We start from the raw sequence: 18,187 nt of genomic DNA on the forward strand, positions 1-18,187 counted from the left end.
GGGCATTTACGGTAAGATGTCGTCTAGATCGAGCTTTAGCGAATGAAGAATGGCACACTCTGTTCCCATGTTCTTATACAGAATATTTAGGGTTAGTGGCTTCTGATCATCGTCCAATAGTGGCTTATCTGGATGATAAAGTCACTAGGAGAAAAGGGCAATTTCGTTTTGATAAACGATGGATTGGACAAGAAGGTCTTTTGGAATCAATTACAACGGGCTGGTCAGTTTATAGTGCAACAAGAGAAACTGGGATCGTGGAAAAAATTAGTAATTGTAGACACGAAATTGCTAAATGGCGGAAAAATAATCCTCCCTATGGAAAGGATAAAATTTCTGAGTTACAGAAAGCTCTTGAAAAGGTACAAACAGATAATTCTAGGTCTCAGGAAGATATTTTCGAGGTCTCAAAGAAGTTACAAGATGCATATAAAGACGAGGAAGAGTTTTGGCACCAGAAAAGTAGAAATACGTGGTACACATCTGGGGATCTCAATACAAAATTCTATCATTCTTTGACCAAGCAACGACGGGTACGTAATCGGATCGTAGGTTTATATGATGCTTTGGGAAATTGGATTACGGAAGATATGGGTGTGGAAAAAGTAGCAGTGGGCTATTTCGAAGAGCTTTTTACTACTACTTCCCCAACGGAGTTTGATGACTTTCTCACAGAGGTATCACCGGGTATTACTCCACAGATGAACCAATGTCTGCTGCGGGTAGCGTCACAGAACGAGGTCAAAGAAGCCCTGTTTATGATGCATCCAGAAAAGGCACCAGGACCGGATGGTATGACAGCTCTTTTCTTTCAACACTCCTGGCATATTATTAAGAAGGATTTGGTGGACATGGTGAATAATTTTTTGGTAACTGGAAATTTGGATCCGAAATTAAATATTACTAATATTTGTATGATTCCAAAAACGGAGAGGCCTACAAGAATGACCAAATTGAGGCCGATTAGTTTGTGTAATGTTGGGTACAAAATTATTTCGAAGGTTCTGTGTCAGAGATTGAAGATATGTTTACCTTCCCTCATCTCAAAAACCCAGTCGGCTTTTGTGCCAGCAAGGTTAATATCTGATAATATTCTTATTGCTCAGGAAATGTTTCATGGATTACGGACGAATAAGGCGTGCAAGGGAAAATATATGGCAATTAAAACGGATATGAGTAAAGCTTATGATAGAGTGGAATGGGATTTTATAAAGGCTCTCTTACAGAAGATGGGTTTTGATCTTCATTGGATTACATTAATGATGGAATGTATATCATCGGTTCAATATCGGGTCCTCCTTAATGGACAACCCCGGGGTCTTATCGTCCCACAGAGGGGTTTACGACAAGGGGATCCTTTATCACCTTATTTATTTATTCTGTGTACTGAGGCTTTAATTGCAAACCTTAAAAAAGCGGAAAGAGGAAAACTTTTAACGGGAATGAAGGTAGCTCGAGCATGTCCATCGATATCTCATTTACTTTTTGCGGATGATAGTCTTTTTTTCTGTAAAGCTATAAAAGAGGAATGCCATACTATCCTTAGGATCTTAAAGGAATACGAGGTTGTATCTGGCCAGCTTATAAATTTTGACAAGTCCTCTATCCAGTTTGGGCACAATATTGAGGACTCAGCTAGACAGGAGTTACAAGATATATTGGGAATCCAGAATCTTGGAGGTATGGGATCTTATCTAGGCCTTCCAGAAAATTTGGGAGGATCCAAGATACAAGTTTTTAGCTTTGTGCAGGACCGGCTAAATAATAGAGCTAATGGATGGACTTTTAAGTTTTTCACAAAGGGGGAAAAGGAGGTGATTATTAAATACGTGGTGACGGCATTACCAAACCATGTGATGTCCTGCTACCGGCTACCTAAGGCAACAACTAAAAAACTGACGACCGCGGTCGCACAATTTTGGTGGAGTCCAGGGGGAAGGACAAGGGGTATGCACTGGAAATCATGGGATAAAGTGTGTCTTGATAAGGAAGATGGGGGTCTAGGTTTTAAGGATATTACAGATTTTAACACAGCAATGCTTGGTAAACAGCTGTGGTGTCTGATCGAGAAGCCAAATATTTTATTTTCTCGGGTTTTCAAGGGACGATATTACAGGAATGCATCACCCCTGGAACCGATTCGCTCTTATTCTCCGTCATATGGCTGGCGGAGTATCGTTTCTGCTAGATCTCTGGTAAGCAAAGGACTAATCAAAAGGGTGGGATCAGGATCATCTGTATCTGTATGGAATGATCCATGGCTCCCAACCACTCGCCCGAGACCAGCAAATAAAAATCAACATATTTTCGACCCAAATCTTACAGTGGATTCTCTTATTGACTCTACTTCGCGGACATGGAACTCGCATGCACTCAGGGCTTTGATGGATCCCCAAGATGTGAAGATTATAGAAAGTATACCACTGAGTAAATCTCAGATGGTGGACAGGGATGGATGGCATTTCACAAACAATGGGAGGTATACGGTTAAATCAGGATATCAGGTTGAACGGATTTATCCAGATAGGGAGAGATCACCTTTACTGTTTGGACCCACAGTTGATGCTTTGAAGGCTTTCTGCTGGAAAATACGGTGCCCACCCAAGTTAAAACATTTTCTATGGCAATTGGTTACAGGTTGTATAGCAGTCAAAAAGAATCTGAAAGCGAGAGGAATACAAGGAGATATATGTTGTGCCCGTTGCGGAGCGGATGAGGAATCGATCAACCATGTGTTTTTTTAATGTCCTCCAGCACTTCAGGTTTGGGCTCTCTCCAAGATACCATCAAATCTAACCATGTTCCCAACGACCTCTCTGTTCACAAATATGGATCACCTCTTCTGGAGAGTCTCCCCACCGATGGAGGATCATCAATTTGCATGGATTCTTTGGTATATTTGGAAAGGAAGAAACAATAAAGTTTTTAGCAATTTGGACATGGAACCAATGGACACCCTCAAACTGGCAGAAACAGAGTCAAGACTTTGGGCTGATGCACAGGTAATGACCGAGACCAGGACAGCGTCCCAAGTTGAGGTTACGACTCCCCCATCAATTCCAGGGAGATGGTGTTTTACAGATGGATCCTGGAAAGAGAATGATGCTTTCTCTGGGCAAGGTTGGCTGAGTACTCTAGAAGGTTTTAATGGGTTGTTTGGAGCAAGGAATGTTCGCGCTTGTCTATCCCCTTTACATGCAGAGATGGAAGCACTAATTTGGGCAATTGAATGCATGAAAAACTTACGGCAATTTCAGGTTACATTTGCAATGGATTGTTCTCAGTTGGTGAAGATGGTTTCGGAACCAAAAGAATGGCCAGCATTTGCAAGCTATTTGAAAGATATTAAATCCCTGAAAGAAGTTTTCACACGTTCGGAGATTATCTATGTACCAAGGACGCAAAATTCAAGAGCGGATAGCCTAGCACGCAGTGCCAGGAAGCAACCGTCGTTTGTCGTTCACATGGATCAAGATCTACCGGAGTGGTTCACAGAGTCAATATGAGTCTGTATTTGATGACAAAAAAAATATATATATATATATAAATATTACATTAAACAATAATAAGCAAATATACAATATAATGAAAATAAATAAAAAGTAAATATACAATATAAGAAATAGAAATATTACATTAAACATCTATCATAATTTATCATCTGATATAAAAGCAAGAAAATTAGAATACATAAATATATAATTAAAAACGAAAAAAACTAAATTAAACATCTATCTGAAAAATGTATCTATACTAATAAAAGAGAGCTTTTGAGGCTCCATAGAGCGTCCACATCAGCGAAAAAAACTTCTTCTAAAAGATGACACGTGTCATTAATAAAAAATAAATATACATATAAAGAAAAATAAATAATAATTAAATATGCAATATAAGAAATAGAAATATTACATTAAAAAATAATAAGTAAATATACAATATAAGGAAAAATAAATAAAAAGTAAATATACAATATAAAAAATAGAAATATTACATTAAACATCTATTATAATTACATTAAACATCAATAATAATTTATCCTTTGATACAATTAAGAAATGAAAAAAAAAACAAAATTAGAAATCTATCTGAAACATGTATAGTAAAATAAATAATAACTAAATACACAATATAAAAAAATAGAAATATTATATTATACAATTATCGTAATATTAGAATAAATAAATATAAAATATAATAAAAATAACTATTAAGTAAATATAGTATATAATAAATAAAAATATTACATTAAATATATCTCGTAATATTGTCATCGATATAAAAGCAGGAAATTTAGAATAAATAAATATACAAAATAAGAAAGATAAACAATAAGTAAATATTCAATATAAAAAATGAAAAAACTAAATTAAGCATATATCTGAAAAATATATGGTTAAATAAATAATAAGTAAATATATAACATAAAAATAATAGATTAAACATCTATTATAATATTAAAATAACTAAATATAAAATATACGAACTATACTAATAAAATGGAGCTTTTGAGGTAGCGTCCACATCAGCGAAAAAAACTTCTTCTAAAATATGACACATGGCATTAATAAAAAATAAATAAAAAATTATACATATAAAGAAAACAAATAATAAGTAAATATACAATATAAAAAAAATAAATAAAAAGGAAATATACAATATAAAAAATAGAAATATTACGTTAAATATCTATCATAATTTATCATTTTATATAAAAACAAGAAAATTAGAATAATTAAATATACAATTAAGAAATGAAAAAACTAAATTAAACATCTATCTGAAAAATGTATAGTTAAATAAATAATAACTAAATACACAATATAAAAAATAGAAATATAATATTATACAATTATCGTAATATAAGAAAAAACAAATATAAAATATAAGAAAAAATAAGTATTAAGTAAATATAGTATATAAGAAATAAAAATATTACATTAAATAAATATCGTAATATAATCATTGATATAAAAGAAACAAAATTTAGAATAAATAAATATATAAAATAAGAATGATAAACAGTAAGTAAATATACAATATAAAAAATAGAAAAACTAAATTAAGCATATTTCTGAAAAATGTATAGTTAAATAAATAATAACTAAATATCCAACATAAAAATATTTGATTACACATATATTATAATAATAGAATAAGTAAATATAAAATATAAGAAAAATGAATAATAAGTAAATATACAATATATGAAATACAAAAAATACATTAGACATTTATCTAAAAAATCTATAATAAAATAAATAATAAGTAAATATAAAATATAAGAAATAAAAATATTATATAAAACATATATCGTAATATTACAATTTGATTTAAAAGAAAAATAGTTAGATAAGTAAATATAAAATAAATAAAAAAGTAAATATACAATATAAGAAACGGAACAACTACATTAAACATCTATTTGAAAAATGTAGAGTTTTACATTTTTATTACTTCCAAATATTTTTATAAGTAAATATAAAATATAAGAAAAATAAGCATACAATATAAGAAATATTAATTTTACATGAAACATCTATTATAATATTATTATTTGATATAAAAACACGAAAATTAGAATAAGTAAATATAAAATATAAGAAAAATAAAAAATAGGTAAAATAAAATTAATAAATGAAAAAACTAAATTAAACATTCTCTCTCAGAAAATGTATAGTAAAATAAATAATAAGTAAATATACAATATAATAAATAAAAATATTATATTAAACATCTATCGTAATATTAGAATAAGTAAATATACTATATAAGCAAAATAAAAACAAATCTGAGAAACATACAGTAACATAAATTATAAGTAATTATACAATATAAGAAATAAAAATATTACATTAAAAATTTAAAAATAATATTATCGTTTGATATAAAAGTAAAAAAAATAGAATAGGTATATATACAATATAAGAAAAATAAAAAAAAAGGTAAAATACAATTAAGAAATGCAAAAACTTCATTAAACATCTATCTGAAAAATGTATTGTTTTACATTTTTATTATTTACAAATACAATAAGTAAATATAAATGTTAAATATTATAATAAGTAAATATAAAATATAAGAAAGAATAAATAATAAGTAAATATAATATATAAGAAATAAAAACATTCATTAAATATATATCGTAATATTATCATTGATGTAAAAGCAAGAAATTTAGAATAAGTAAATATAAAAAATAAGAAAAGATAAACAATAAGTAAATATACAATATAAAAAATGGAAAAACTAAATTAAGCATTTATCTGAAAATATATAGTTAAATCGAAAAATGTATATTTAAATAAATAATAAGCAAATATACAATATAAGAAATATAAATATTATATTAAACATCTATCGTAATATTATCATTTCATATAAAAGCAATAAAATTAGAATAAATAAATATACAATATTGAAAAATTCCCTAGGATAGCCATTTTTAAGTTTTTGTTACAAAATAGCTATAAATGAGAAAAATGACTAAAATAAGTCTTATTAAAGAGTAAAAATACATTTATACCTTATGGTTAACTAACATAGACTTATGGTTTAGAGTTAAGGGGTGAGGTTTTGAAGATAGGGTTTCAAATTTTTAAAAATTAAAATTAAAATTAAATTTTTCAAAATAAAGGGACTATTTTGGTCATTTTTCTTATTGAATGCTATTTTGTGACAAAAAATTAAAAGATCTACTTGAGAGAATTGTCCTACAATATAAGAAAAAATAAATAATAAGTAAATATACAATATGAGAAATGAAAAACTATATCAAACATCTATCAGAAAAATGTATAGTTTTCTAATTTTTTTCTAAGGAAATATGTATTCACACAGACATACAATTTAGAATTTGTTGTTGTTCAGAATACAACGTTCAAAAAATAACTATATGGTTAATATTTGAAAATAAAAATTGCGCGGATTAACTCCTAGTAGAATATAAAAGAAGAAAGGGGAAGTAGGAGGAAAGAGAGCTCGAGAAAGGAGAATGAAAATAGGTGGAATGAAATATAAGAGGAGAGGAAAAAAATATAAGAAAAAAAAGAATGCAAAAGAAAAGTGAGTTTTGGAAGAAAAAAGAGGGAAAATAAACGTAATTTTAGAAACTCGAAGAAAAATCTATAGTAATTTATACATATATTAAATCATATGCAGTTTTTTTATTTGCTTCAGTTTAAGGGTATTGAACTAAATAACTTTTAGAAATTATGTAGAAAGTTTTAGATAGGCCTAGGACTTTTATCTGAGATTCGGATTCGATCCGAGATTCGATCCGGATCCGATCCGAAAATCTGGATATCCGGAGGAGCCGAATCCAGATCCGGATAGTAAAATGTTGGATCCGTCAAAGCCGGATCCGGATATCTTGATTTTTTAGTTCGGATATCCGGATCCGTAAGTTTTATTAATAACTATTTCAGAAATAGTAATATCTATATATAAAAACTAACTTTATTAAATGTATTTTCATTTTTATAATAGTATATGTAAATTTTATGTAAATTTTGTAATATTATACATAGAAATAATTAAAAACATTATATATTTTTTATTTTTAAATTATTTTTAATATTTATATATATATTAATAATATTATTTTATTTATTTTAAGGATCCAAATCCGGATCCGGATATCCGTCGAATATTACAATTTTAGAAGGATATCCGACATCCGAATATCCAAGAACCTCGGATCTGGATAATGATAGTAAAATTATGGATCCGCCGGATAAGGATCCGGATCTGGATACTTTAAAATTACCCGGATATCCGATCAGTCTCAGGCCTAGTTTCAGATACTATTAATGTAGGTGATTATTATAACCATAAACCCTGTACGGCGTCTAGAGTATTTGTTTTTGTTCGATTCCTTCGGTTTAATCAATATCTCAAATCGATTTGTTCATCTACAACTCATCCGGTTCGACCTACCTGAAAACTTAATCAGAATTACTTGTGGTTTGTAACACCACATGGGGAGGACACCAGGTTGATTCTTGAAAGGCATGGCTGCCATGTGTTTCTTGAAATTTAGCGCAGGCTAACTGAAAAGACAAAAACACCCTTAAACTATTTTCAAATTTCCCATTTTACCCATTTTATTTTATTTTCTTTCTTTCTCCAATGATTCGTCTTCCCCCGTCGCTCTTCTCTCTCTCTCTCCGTAATCAATCAGCCATGGCGGTTTCTATCTTTACACCTCCAAAACCTCCCTCTCTCTCTACCTCGATTCCGCCTTCTTAACGACTCGCCTCCACTTCTCTTCGCCTTCGGTGTATGTAACTCGATTCCAATGGCGATTGTGACGGGAGATCGCTACGTTGAGAGGCTACAGAAGTTTCTAGAAGAAGAAACCGAGTCGCTTCTCGAGGAAACCATGGTTCTCAAGCTCAATCCAGCTGGTCTTCACTATATTCACCTCCGCCTCGAGTCTCTCCGTGAGCTCGAGCGCATGCTCTCCGGCGCTCCTGTTGACTACCTTCGCGCTTACGTGTCCGACCTCGGAGACTACCGCGCGCTCGAGCAGCTCCGTCGTATACTCCGAATCCTCACTTCGGTTAAGGTCGTTTCCACGCTTCCTTCCCCCGCTCGCGATCCGACGCCGTTGTCTCTTATTCCCTTTGGTAGGCTTAAGGTTTTGGAACTTCGTGGCTGTGATTTGTCTACTTCTCCGGCTAAGGGCTTGCTCGATCTCCGTCACACCTTGGAGAAGATCATCTGCCATAACTCCACTGTTAGTTACAATTTTGTTACCTTTGTACAGAGAAATTGAACACTATATTTTTTTTTTTGAATTAACATGTGTTGGGCTTTTGGCCTCAAGTTAATCAACATGAGGCACAAACCCTGGTCAAAATAAGACGATTAAAAAAAATTGAACACTTAGTATAGTTGGAATGGATAATGAGCAGTTGAAGTTATATATCTATGAATCATTTGAATAATGTGTTGCTGCCATTTGATATAGGATGCGTTGCGGCATGTTTTCGCCAGTAGAATTGCAGAGATAACGAATTCGCAAGAGTGGAACAAGTTGGCGGTTGTATCATGTTCTTGTAACCGTCTTGTGCTCATGGATGAGTCCTTGCAGCTTCTTCCAGCTGCTGAGTCGCTTGATCTGAGTCGAAACAAGTTTGCGAAAGTGGATAACCTTAGGAGATGCACCAAACTGAAGCACCTTGATCTTGGTTTTAATCATCTTAGAACAGTTTCTCACTTGAGTCAGGTGGGGAAAACTTCAGGCTTCAGTATATCCATGCATATGTTTCATTTTATCTAAGGTTATATAACATTCACGTTTGTTAGATGAGAAGGAATCTTGTAGTGCTCGCTTTTGTCCTTTGAGGTTCGTATTCTGATTGTCCTTTGGACTGTCTAGGAATGATACATGCATCTGTCCGAAGCTTTGATGTTCACCCTTGGGACCCATAACCGGTGTTTTGGGACAATGCAGGTATCCTGTCATCTTGTAAAGCTTGTTTTGAGGAACAACGCTCTAACTACGTTGCGTGGGATTGAGAACTTGAAGTCACTCGAAGGCCTTGATGTATCCTACAATATTATTTCAAATTTTTTGGAACTGGAGTTGCTTTGGAGTCTTTCACTACTCAAAGAATTGTGGCTGGAAGGGAATCCAGTGTGCTGTGCTCGATGGTACAGGGCACATGTCTTCAGCTACATTGCTATTCCAGATGGCGTAAGTTTCTTTATTCTTGTTTTGGAGATCTTGGAATCTTATCTAGACGAAAGAAATGGCACTGTCTGCTTTTGTTTGGCTTGTAATGCATCTTGTGTTGTACGAATTTTCAGCTGAAACTAGATGGCAAACAGATAGGAACTAGAGAATTTTGGAAGAGGCAAATCATTGTAGCCCATAGACATAGTGAGCCTGCCAGCTACGGATTCTATTATCCAGCTAGAGAGGAAGGTAACGAAGAAGAAAGCTGTAATAGAAAAAAGGTAAGTAGCCACAAGTCCACTCACAATATACTTGCACACATGCATATATTATTTGCTCTTGCTTGTATCGGCCCTTTTCGTGATAGTGAATTAGGAAAAAATGTAGAACGAAACAAAATTCAAGCCAGTTAGTTGGGCATTGTGGTGTGACTGTTTTGGTGAACGTTTCAGCCATGTACATGTGGCATTCAGCTTCTTTATTTGTTTTTTCAGCATCTTGGTTTATTTTGTTTGATAAATAATTACTGTAAGCTTATTGTTCTGTTTTAACCTTCAACAGAAAATGATCTGCCGACTCGCTTCTATTGATTGCGAGGAAGAGAGCACCTACGCGAATTCTGACCAAGAGACTGTGTCATGTGATCACAAGAACAAAGACAATATAAAGTGTGATCAAGATGCTGACATATTTGGTCTTATAAGGAAAGTTGAAAACCTGAAGAAAGAACGTTCTGTTCTATGGCTACGAGAGTTCAAGGAATGGATGGATCATTCATCAGAGGATTTTGCAGATGTCAGCAAAGACAGCTTGGGTATCAATATGGAAAAGTACTGTTCAAATGCGAGAGGAATTTCAAGGCAGCATAGTGGAACACGAAGATACTCGTCCAGCTCTTTACGAGCTTCAAGAGATAAGGGCCATAGGAAAAATTTAGAATGCAATGGTTCATCTGTGGATCACAAAACCGGTATGGATGATATGAAGTTCGTTGAAGGTAATGAGACACAGACTATGACTAGTGACATCTCTTCGTTAGGCCTTCAAGCTACAAATCAAAGTCAGGAATTTGCATCGGTTGAACCAAACAACCTGTTTTCTACAGCCCCTTCCGGGGAGAAGTTAGCTGAAAATGGAAATGCGTCAACATTGGATATAGGCCAGGATATAATGGGATCATTTTCATCAACTTATCCTGGGTCACCCCCTCATTATCAGAAAGATGTCTTGCATCGACGTCAGAACTTGGTGGAAGAAATCTTACAGCTGTCTGCAGATTCTTATTCAGTTGCATCATCTGATAGCACAAGCAGCTGCAGTGAAGATGATAACTACGACTCTGAGTCTGAGTATTCGAACCATGAAAACAGTCGGTTGACAGATCTTCTTAATGTGAATAGACTGCGTGAGGAGATTCCGGGGTGTGAACCCAAAGTAACAAGCTCTCTTGATTCTCAACCGGAGAATGGTAGTAGCATAATAGAATCTTTGAGGACTGATGGATCGATGAAGGAGAATACCAGTAGTTCTCTTTCGGAATTGCATAATGGTGAACATATTTGCCATTTGGTTGAGACAAAGAAAAGCATAAGGAAACCTATAAAAAGATATGTTTCCTTTCAGAAAGAGGAAAGTTGTATTACTAATGCGGAGGCATCTCTCAGTAGTGACGCAGATATCTGTTTTTCTGGTTCTGATCATTTGCAAGAAAGTTCTCTGTCAATGATGTGTAGTAGTAGTAATAGCAATAGTAGATATTTGGGGACTGACAGAACACATGAAGGAAAAGGCGATTCAGTAGAGGAATATTTTTCAGCAAAACTGGCAGATTCCAGCTCTCAAGAAACTTGTAGGACGTACATGAGCTGTGATTTTATACTACAGAAAGGTTCTACGTACAAGCAACGGTGAGTTTTTGTAACACTTTCGTGGTTTAGTTTGTAGTGGTAAATGATGGTAATATAAGTCCCTTTGGGTAGGTTTATACATAGGTTTTGTTTTTCTTTATTCTTGACTTGCTGAGAGAGATGTGATATCATCCTTTTTTTATTATGGCTAAGCTTTCTTAGTATTCAACGGAATTGTTTGCATTAGATTTAGATGCTTGGGCTTTCTTAAAGTGGGTGATGTGTGAAAAATCGTACTTGAATTTTGATTTATCTTATTTAACTTCATAGCTAGTTGAGAAGCATCGTTATACCAGGAAGCTATTTGTTCTCTTCCCTTTTGACAGTATTCTGAAATACAGGGAAGCAGTGTTGCTGCTGAGCACCCTAAACAAGCTTTACGTGCTATTCGTGGGTGTGTCTGCGACTTATCAAGGTTAGACTAATCATCTGTGTTCCTTTGCCAATCATGTCATAAGTTTTTCTGATGCTGAGTTCTTAACGGCCACGGGTCTCTGCAGGGAGCACCTTAAGTGTACTGTGTTCCCATGAAATCAGCGAGTTACAAGACGTTTCAGTTGGTCTAGGACTTCAGCTTGTGAGGTTGGTCTTTTTCCGGCTTTGTCGATTTGGTTTATGTATATGTTCTGAATCCTTCTTGTTCTTTCTGTGTAGGCTACGCTTTTTTGAGGATGCAGAATACATTTTTGTTACAAAGTGCATTGAGAAGACAACAGAGTTACTCAATATCATACAAGTTTTTGATTCTCAGGATTCTAAATGCTCTCTTAGAAGGTAAGCTTTTTAACTTTCAGTCTAGAGTCGGCTGTGTAAATTTTTACTGTCATAATCTTTTCTTCCATGTTAATGGCAGTCTAGAGAATATTCAGGTGGACTTGTTTGAGAAAGAAATTTGTGGAGGATTGAAGCTGAGTATATTCCAGTACAATATTCTTCAATTTCAGAGCAGCACCCTTGGAGGTATAGTCTTTCTTGTGTATCCATCCAACTATCTATGATATCCTAGATTAATATAAAATGGTTCGCTCAAATTTGCATCTCCCCTTAAACCAACCACACCTGAAAATAAACTTGAGAGTGTATCTTCTATTGATAATTAGCAAACTTGTGGTTAGGCCAAATCAATTACTTATGCTCACTTAGGCAACCTGGAGTATAGGATTCATATTCACAACAAGGCAATGTCCCTTCTTTTTTATTACTGTGGTTTTATTACATATGGCGCTGAGCACTTTACCAGTGAAACTATTTTGGGTCCCTTGTTTCACTTGCATGTTCCTAATAAGGTGCACTCTGCATCATGAACCATGAAACAGCACAGTGTCGTAACTACAGTCATCTATGTTCTCTGTGTCCATAACCTACAATACATGCTATGGCTGATTGGAAACTAACATTTTTGTTTGATTTGCTGAATAGAAGCGTTGTGGCGTTGGCGGTCGCTATTTGTGGCTGGTGGGCGTCTCTTTATATGCAATGAAGACTTGGCACAACTTAGTTCTCAAAGAGCATATTCTTCTTCTGCTCCATATTTCTCGCTTGACTCGTGCTGCTCCATTTCTGATATATCTGAGACGGTAATAAGTGTCTTCATTCTTCTTCCCCTTTTGCTCGCGCGTCGTCGAGATGTGATGTGAACGTTTCATGTACAAACTTGAAATTTGCCCTTCTCCAGATCGTTCAATCGCAAGGCAGGGTTGTGTCACTGAAGATCAAAGAGACCAGAAGAGTGGATTCAGTTATATGGAAGCTTAAGTGGTGCTGCACTGAGAAAGCACTCAAGTTTGTGACTTTGGTCAAAGCTCTTCACCCTGATTCGGCACAGTGTCCGTTGGCTGTAAGCTACAGAAGGTAAGTCTTCGTTTGCTGTTTTTTTGTTTAGTTTTACAGGTCACTTTTCTGTGTAATTATGTATATAGCACCCACGTACTTTGTTCATATTCATTTGATTCAATTTGTTAATGCGTTAAAATCATCGATGATCTGTGTTTTGTGCCGTTCTTTCCGTTTTTAAGTCGGATTCATTTGGTTCAATTTGTTTATCGGTTAAACATCATCTCTCAATTGAATCTGGTGTCTACATAGTAACAAATATTTTGGCCGGAGGAATAAAATCGAAATAAATGGTATTTACACGCAGACATGAATGTTCAAACTGCTTAAATTACGCAGGCAGAGCAAGCTGACAGACGAAGTGAACCACGTGGATACAGTTCACTAGCAACTGAACTGATCTCGCTTTGTCCGGACAAGTTCTAGCGGTAGTCTCTCCAGAGCCATCTGGAAATTTTCGCATGAATCGTTTACTTGCATCATCGCAAAGAAAAAAACCACATTAGGAAGTTAGATTTTCTTTTTCTCACCCATAGTCTTGGAGCCGTAGGATCAGATTTTGGTTGTGCTTTGGCTAGCTTCGACTTGAAACTGATGGTGATGCATACCTTGAACTCCACTGAGAAGGGGCTGTTCCGCAGAGACATTGGATCACAACGATCAGTCAATCATCCATCCCTCAGTGATGAGTTACTATTTGAGGTTTATAGAGAAGCAAAGAAAGTTACCCTGCGAAAATGGATGGACACATCAGAAGCCGAGGAAGTAGAACGTAAATTGGTAGTGTCATCTTACGGCAGACATCTCCATCTGCAATCTGAACATGAGAGACGATAAGAAGAACTGTCTTTAATCTCTTGGCAAGAAATTTCTATATACAACTGTTGCATAAACGGGTAGTGGTTAACCTGTGTAGACTGAATCAAAGAGGTCTCAGTAACAATTCTCTCCCCCACAATTATCGACTCAACGCGGAGTAGGTGAATATCGATAGAAGTAATAGGAACTGAAGATGCTTCCACTGTTAACTCGCCACCAAGTGGATCCTGCAAAGAGCATTGAGTCGCTAATTTTCCGGTAACTCGGAAACCACCTATTGAGATCAATATTCAGATTAATTCTCTCTTTTAACAGATCACAGAAAACTATGAAATCTCCAAAGTAGAAGACAAACCTGTCTTAATCTCGGGAAGTAACGGATGTCTCTGAGTGTCTTGAGTGATGTAGAAGACGACCATTTCTGGAGGAAGCGGCCTCTCAGGAAGATCAACTTCAACCCCAAAAAGAAAAAGAAAAAAACATCACAGCAAAATTCAGGACTTTCCACACAAACATCAATGAAGTCAGAGAAAAAAAAAAGGGGGGTACCTCTACCGCTCTCGATTATAAACTCCATTGTTGCAGATAAAGGTTTATGCAAGTATCCTCGCGGTATGTCTGCAGTAAGTAGATACTGTCACAGATATTTGCATCAATCAATATACCAATTCTCAGAAGAAAAAAAAAATATTTCAAAAAAAGGGTAAAAAAAATACTAACTTGGATGTTAATATTAGTTCCATGAAACGTCTCATAGAACTTTTCTGCAATGCTTTCCCCAGGCTCCCTCAGATTCACAGAGAACGGTATCTACCAACAACAACAAGTTTCAATGTAATAGTTGAAAACAATCAAACTTTATCAAATGGTGCTACCTCTGTAGTTCCGGGAGGGATTCTCCCAGAAGATCTGACTTGGATCGTCTTCTTTCTATGACAAGGTTCAAGAAACGAATGAAGCAGTCAATTCCAAGTTTTTTTGCTGGCGTAAGCAAGAGTTTAAAAGGTAAGCTTTGCTTACACGATCTGAATGGGTTTGATGACGCCATAGAAAGACTCTATAACTCCAGCTGATCCTCCACGCACCTGAGGAGAGGAAGAAGGAGTTTTTTTAGGTTGGAATTGAATTGAAACAAAGGTTCGATCGAGAATCTGAAAACCTGCAAATTGACTGATCCATTGACTGATAAACGTATCGCTTGGTGAGAGATCGAGCTGGGAGATTTTATCACGATTTTTCCTTCCACTGGTTCCTGGGTAAAATTGAAAGCCTGAGCATTTCAAAATTTCTTCTTCATCGTTGAAATCGTAAATGTTATAAGGAAGAGACGCAATACTTACTGAAGAGCGATAGATACGATTTGAACGAGAAAGCTTGACGGTCACCGTCGTCGTCGTCGTCATTGAATCACCGAACTGAGCTGCTTCCACCAGGAGGAGGCTGACAGGTTTTGTGGTTATTTCAACGGCGAAATCATTAAAGACGGCAAGAAGTTCTCTCTATGATAAGACAAACCGCATGGTGTGTCTCTCTTTTTTTTTGTCATCCGGTAAATTTATACTCCAGATTCATTCAACCAAGTATTACATGACCAGGCAGCCATAAGCCACTCAAGCGTGTGTCAGAGCATGATTAACCCAAATCTTTTAGAATTGGGTTTTTAGCTTCATATAAGATAATGTCTCTTATATTTTAACTTAAAAAAACTAAGAGACCTGAGTTGATTGGGGTGCTTTTTTTTGTTAAGTATGGGTGTTTGAGAATGACAAAATATATCACAGGTAGTTAGTGTAATAGTTGGAAACTGTATGAAGTGTAGTTAGTTCTCGCTGAGGGAATAAAATCATGGGTTCAGAAAATTTGTTGAAAGAATCAGAGATTCACAAAGTGTGTTGTGTTATATATTCATTTTAACTAAAATCATATAGACCAAAGATTCAATATTTCATTTCAGTTTCCTGAACTAGTCACTTACGAAAGATTGTTCCCTTCACCTTGCAGGAAGGTCATTACAGAAACAACCAATTTTTTTTTTTTTTTTTTTTTGCTAAAAAGAAACAGCCAACTTTGGGAATACAATGTACAACAACACAGGTTAGTTTCAATATTTTGTAAATTTTCCTCTCTCTCTCTCTCTCTTGAGAACAATTTCTTAACATAACCAAAAGCCTTTTAACTTTTGCCAATAGAATGTACAACACACAGGTTGATTGCAACCATTTGTAAGAATGATCAATGTAATAAACAATAAGCGTTTCTTTATAAATGTTAGCCAAGTTTTTTTGAGACAACAGAAGAGGATATCATGATAAGTATACACAACATGCTTCAAAGTAGCAAAACAAACGGATGGATTTCTTTTTTTTTTAAAGAGAGTACTAATTAAAGAGAGCTTCACTATAATAACTAACCCTCCTAAGCCAAATCTACATTCTCTTACTAGTTGTGAAACCGATGGAGCACTTAATTCATTTGATCTTCACATGGCAGCTCGTAACGACACAATGGACAAACATGACTGGTCTCAAGCCACTTCACGATACACTCCTCGTCGAACTCATGTCCACAAGCTAAAGGCACAACTCTTCCTCCATTCTTAAACTCTTCCAAACAAATTGTGCACTCTTCCAAGCTATTCTTCTTCTTCTTCTTGTTCATGTTCTCCTTTTCGATATTCTTCGTGTATACTTTCCTTATTAGGGTTTTGACCACGACCTTGCTAGCGGGTCTAAACCGGGTGTTATTACTAGCGGGTCTAAACCGGGTGTTATTACTGGCCTTATCGGTTCAGGAAAAAGATCCATCTGAACCGATAAAGCACATCCAAGAGAATAGTCACTACTACTTGTGAAACAAGCTACACCGTCAATGTAGGCAACTAGTTTCCTCATCGCATCACCAATAACGTCGTCGTCGTCGATAATGGCTTCCATCAGAAGGAAACACTTCAATTCCCGTACGATTTGACAGTCGGAGTCTTCGTCCTCATCACAACCGAAGAAGTCTTGTATGGAGTGTGACCTAGTCGTGAATGGCGTGTCAAACTCATCATCGTCGCCAAAGATCGTGGCAGTGACTGTGATCGTGCCAGCTTCTTCCGGTTGAGGATTGTTATCGATTTCGTGGTCGAAATTGATTCTCATGGCTACTTTACTGAAGAAACACTATCAGTCGAAGATAACAGACCTAAAATAGTTAATGTTTTGTTTTAGGGTTGAATTGTATTTATAAGAATGGTGATCATCTCAACACTCTTTTTACCGACACCGAATCAACCGACACCTAACCATATCCTTTAGCAAAAAATAATTTTATTTTTCTGTTTGGTTTCCTCTTAAATATATAGAATTTGTTAACCAACATAAAGAGATGTAAGTTACAAATAAAGGGCAATTTGGTGTTTTTGAATAATGTTCTGTTGTTCTCTTTTTTTTTTTACATTACAACTATTTTTCGTTGTGAATAATCATATTCATTTTGGAAACATGAAACTCGTCTAGACTCATATTCAAGTTCAAATTTATATTTTATTCTTATTTATTTTAGATATTATATATTTGAGAATATTTATTGATTCAAGAGAAAACAAAAAAGTATGGGAAAGAAAAGATTTAAGATATATAGAGTAAACAAATTACTCATTTAAATTAATAAAATAACAAAATTTATTCAATTTTGTTTTTGGAATTTTCCTAATCTGAAACTTGTGTACTTTTCCATAGTCTGTCAAAACAAAATTATTCAAAATATTTTAAATTACTAGTTTGAACCATTGATAATGTCAAATGCAAATATTAATATTTAGAAAAATATATAAATATATGTTTCATTAAAATAATAAATCAATGAATATGTATATATAGAAATAACAAAACTTTGTATTGTTAGATTTTTTTCTCAAAATAAAATTCATCTCTAATCTTTTTTTCTTTTTGACGTTATTTTA

General features: G+C 34.5%; 2 protein-coding genes across 6 annotated transcripts; one reads left to right on the forward strand and one right to left on the reverse strand.

The window, feature by feature from the left end:
* Positions 1-8,121: 8,121 nt before the first annotated feature.
* On the forward strand, positions 8,122-13,564 carry LOC111207129. Of its 4 annotated transcripts, none has more exons than XR_002659382.2 (11): positions 8,122-8,737; positions 8,972-9,229; positions 9,458-9,700; positions 9,814-9,963; positions 10,244-11,589; positions 11,931-12,004; positions 12,090-12,171; positions 12,244-12,363; positions 12,448-12,549; positions 13,009-13,166; positions 13,265-13,564. XR_002659382.2 is itself a non-coding variant. In XM_022704803.2 (11 exons), the coding sequence occupies exons 1-11, from the start codon at positions 8,297-8,299 to the stop codon at positions 13,442-13,444; spliced, it is 3,156 nt and encodes a 1,051-aa protein (XP_022560524.1). In that variant the 5' UTR covers positions 8,123-8,296; the 3' UTR covers positions 13,445-13,564. The 4 variants fall into 4 exon arrangements, 2 of the variants coding, with proteins under 2 accessions (XP_022560524.1, XP_022560522.2); XM_022704803.2 differs by having other exon boundaries at positions 8,123-8,737; positions 12,443-12,549; positions 13,012-13,166; XM_022704801.2 differs by having other exon boundaries at positions 8,125-8,737; positions 12,443-12,549.
* A 63-nt stretch (positions 13,565-13,627) lies between these two features.
* On the reverse strand, positions 13,628-15,766 carry LOC111207130 (vacuolar protein sorting-associated protein 26C). Of its 2 annotated transcripts, none has more exons than XM_022704805.2 (11): positions 15,582-15,766; positions 15,401-15,493; positions 15,262-15,326; positions 15,117-15,171; positions 14,962-15,051; positions 14,791-14,875; positions 14,597-14,692; positions 14,331-14,515; positions 14,151-14,239; positions 13,953-14,052; positions 13,628-13,869 (listed from the first exon to the last, which is right to left on the reverse strand). In XM_022704805.2, the coding sequence occupies exons 1-11, from the start codon at positions 15,642-15,644 to the stop codon at positions 13,807-13,809; spliced, it is 984 nt and encodes a 327-aa protein (XP_022560526.1). In that variant the 5' UTR covers positions 15,645-15,766; the 3' UTR covers positions 13,628-13,806. The 2 variants fall into 2 exon arrangements, with proteins under 2 accessions (XP_022560526.1, XP_022560525.1); XM_022704804.2 differs by having other exon boundaries at positions 15,401-15,511; positions 15,582-15,756.
* Positions 15,767-18,187: the final 2,421 nt, after the last annotated feature.

Source organism: Brassica napus, chromosome C6, assembly GCF_020379485.1.
Source record: "Brassica napus cultivar Da-Ae chromosome C6, Da-Ae, whole genome shotgun sequence".
In the NCBI taxonomy this organism is placed as follows: domain Eukaryota; kingdom Viridiplantae; phylum Streptophyta; class Magnoliopsida; order Brassicales; family Brassicaceae; genus Brassica; species Brassica napus.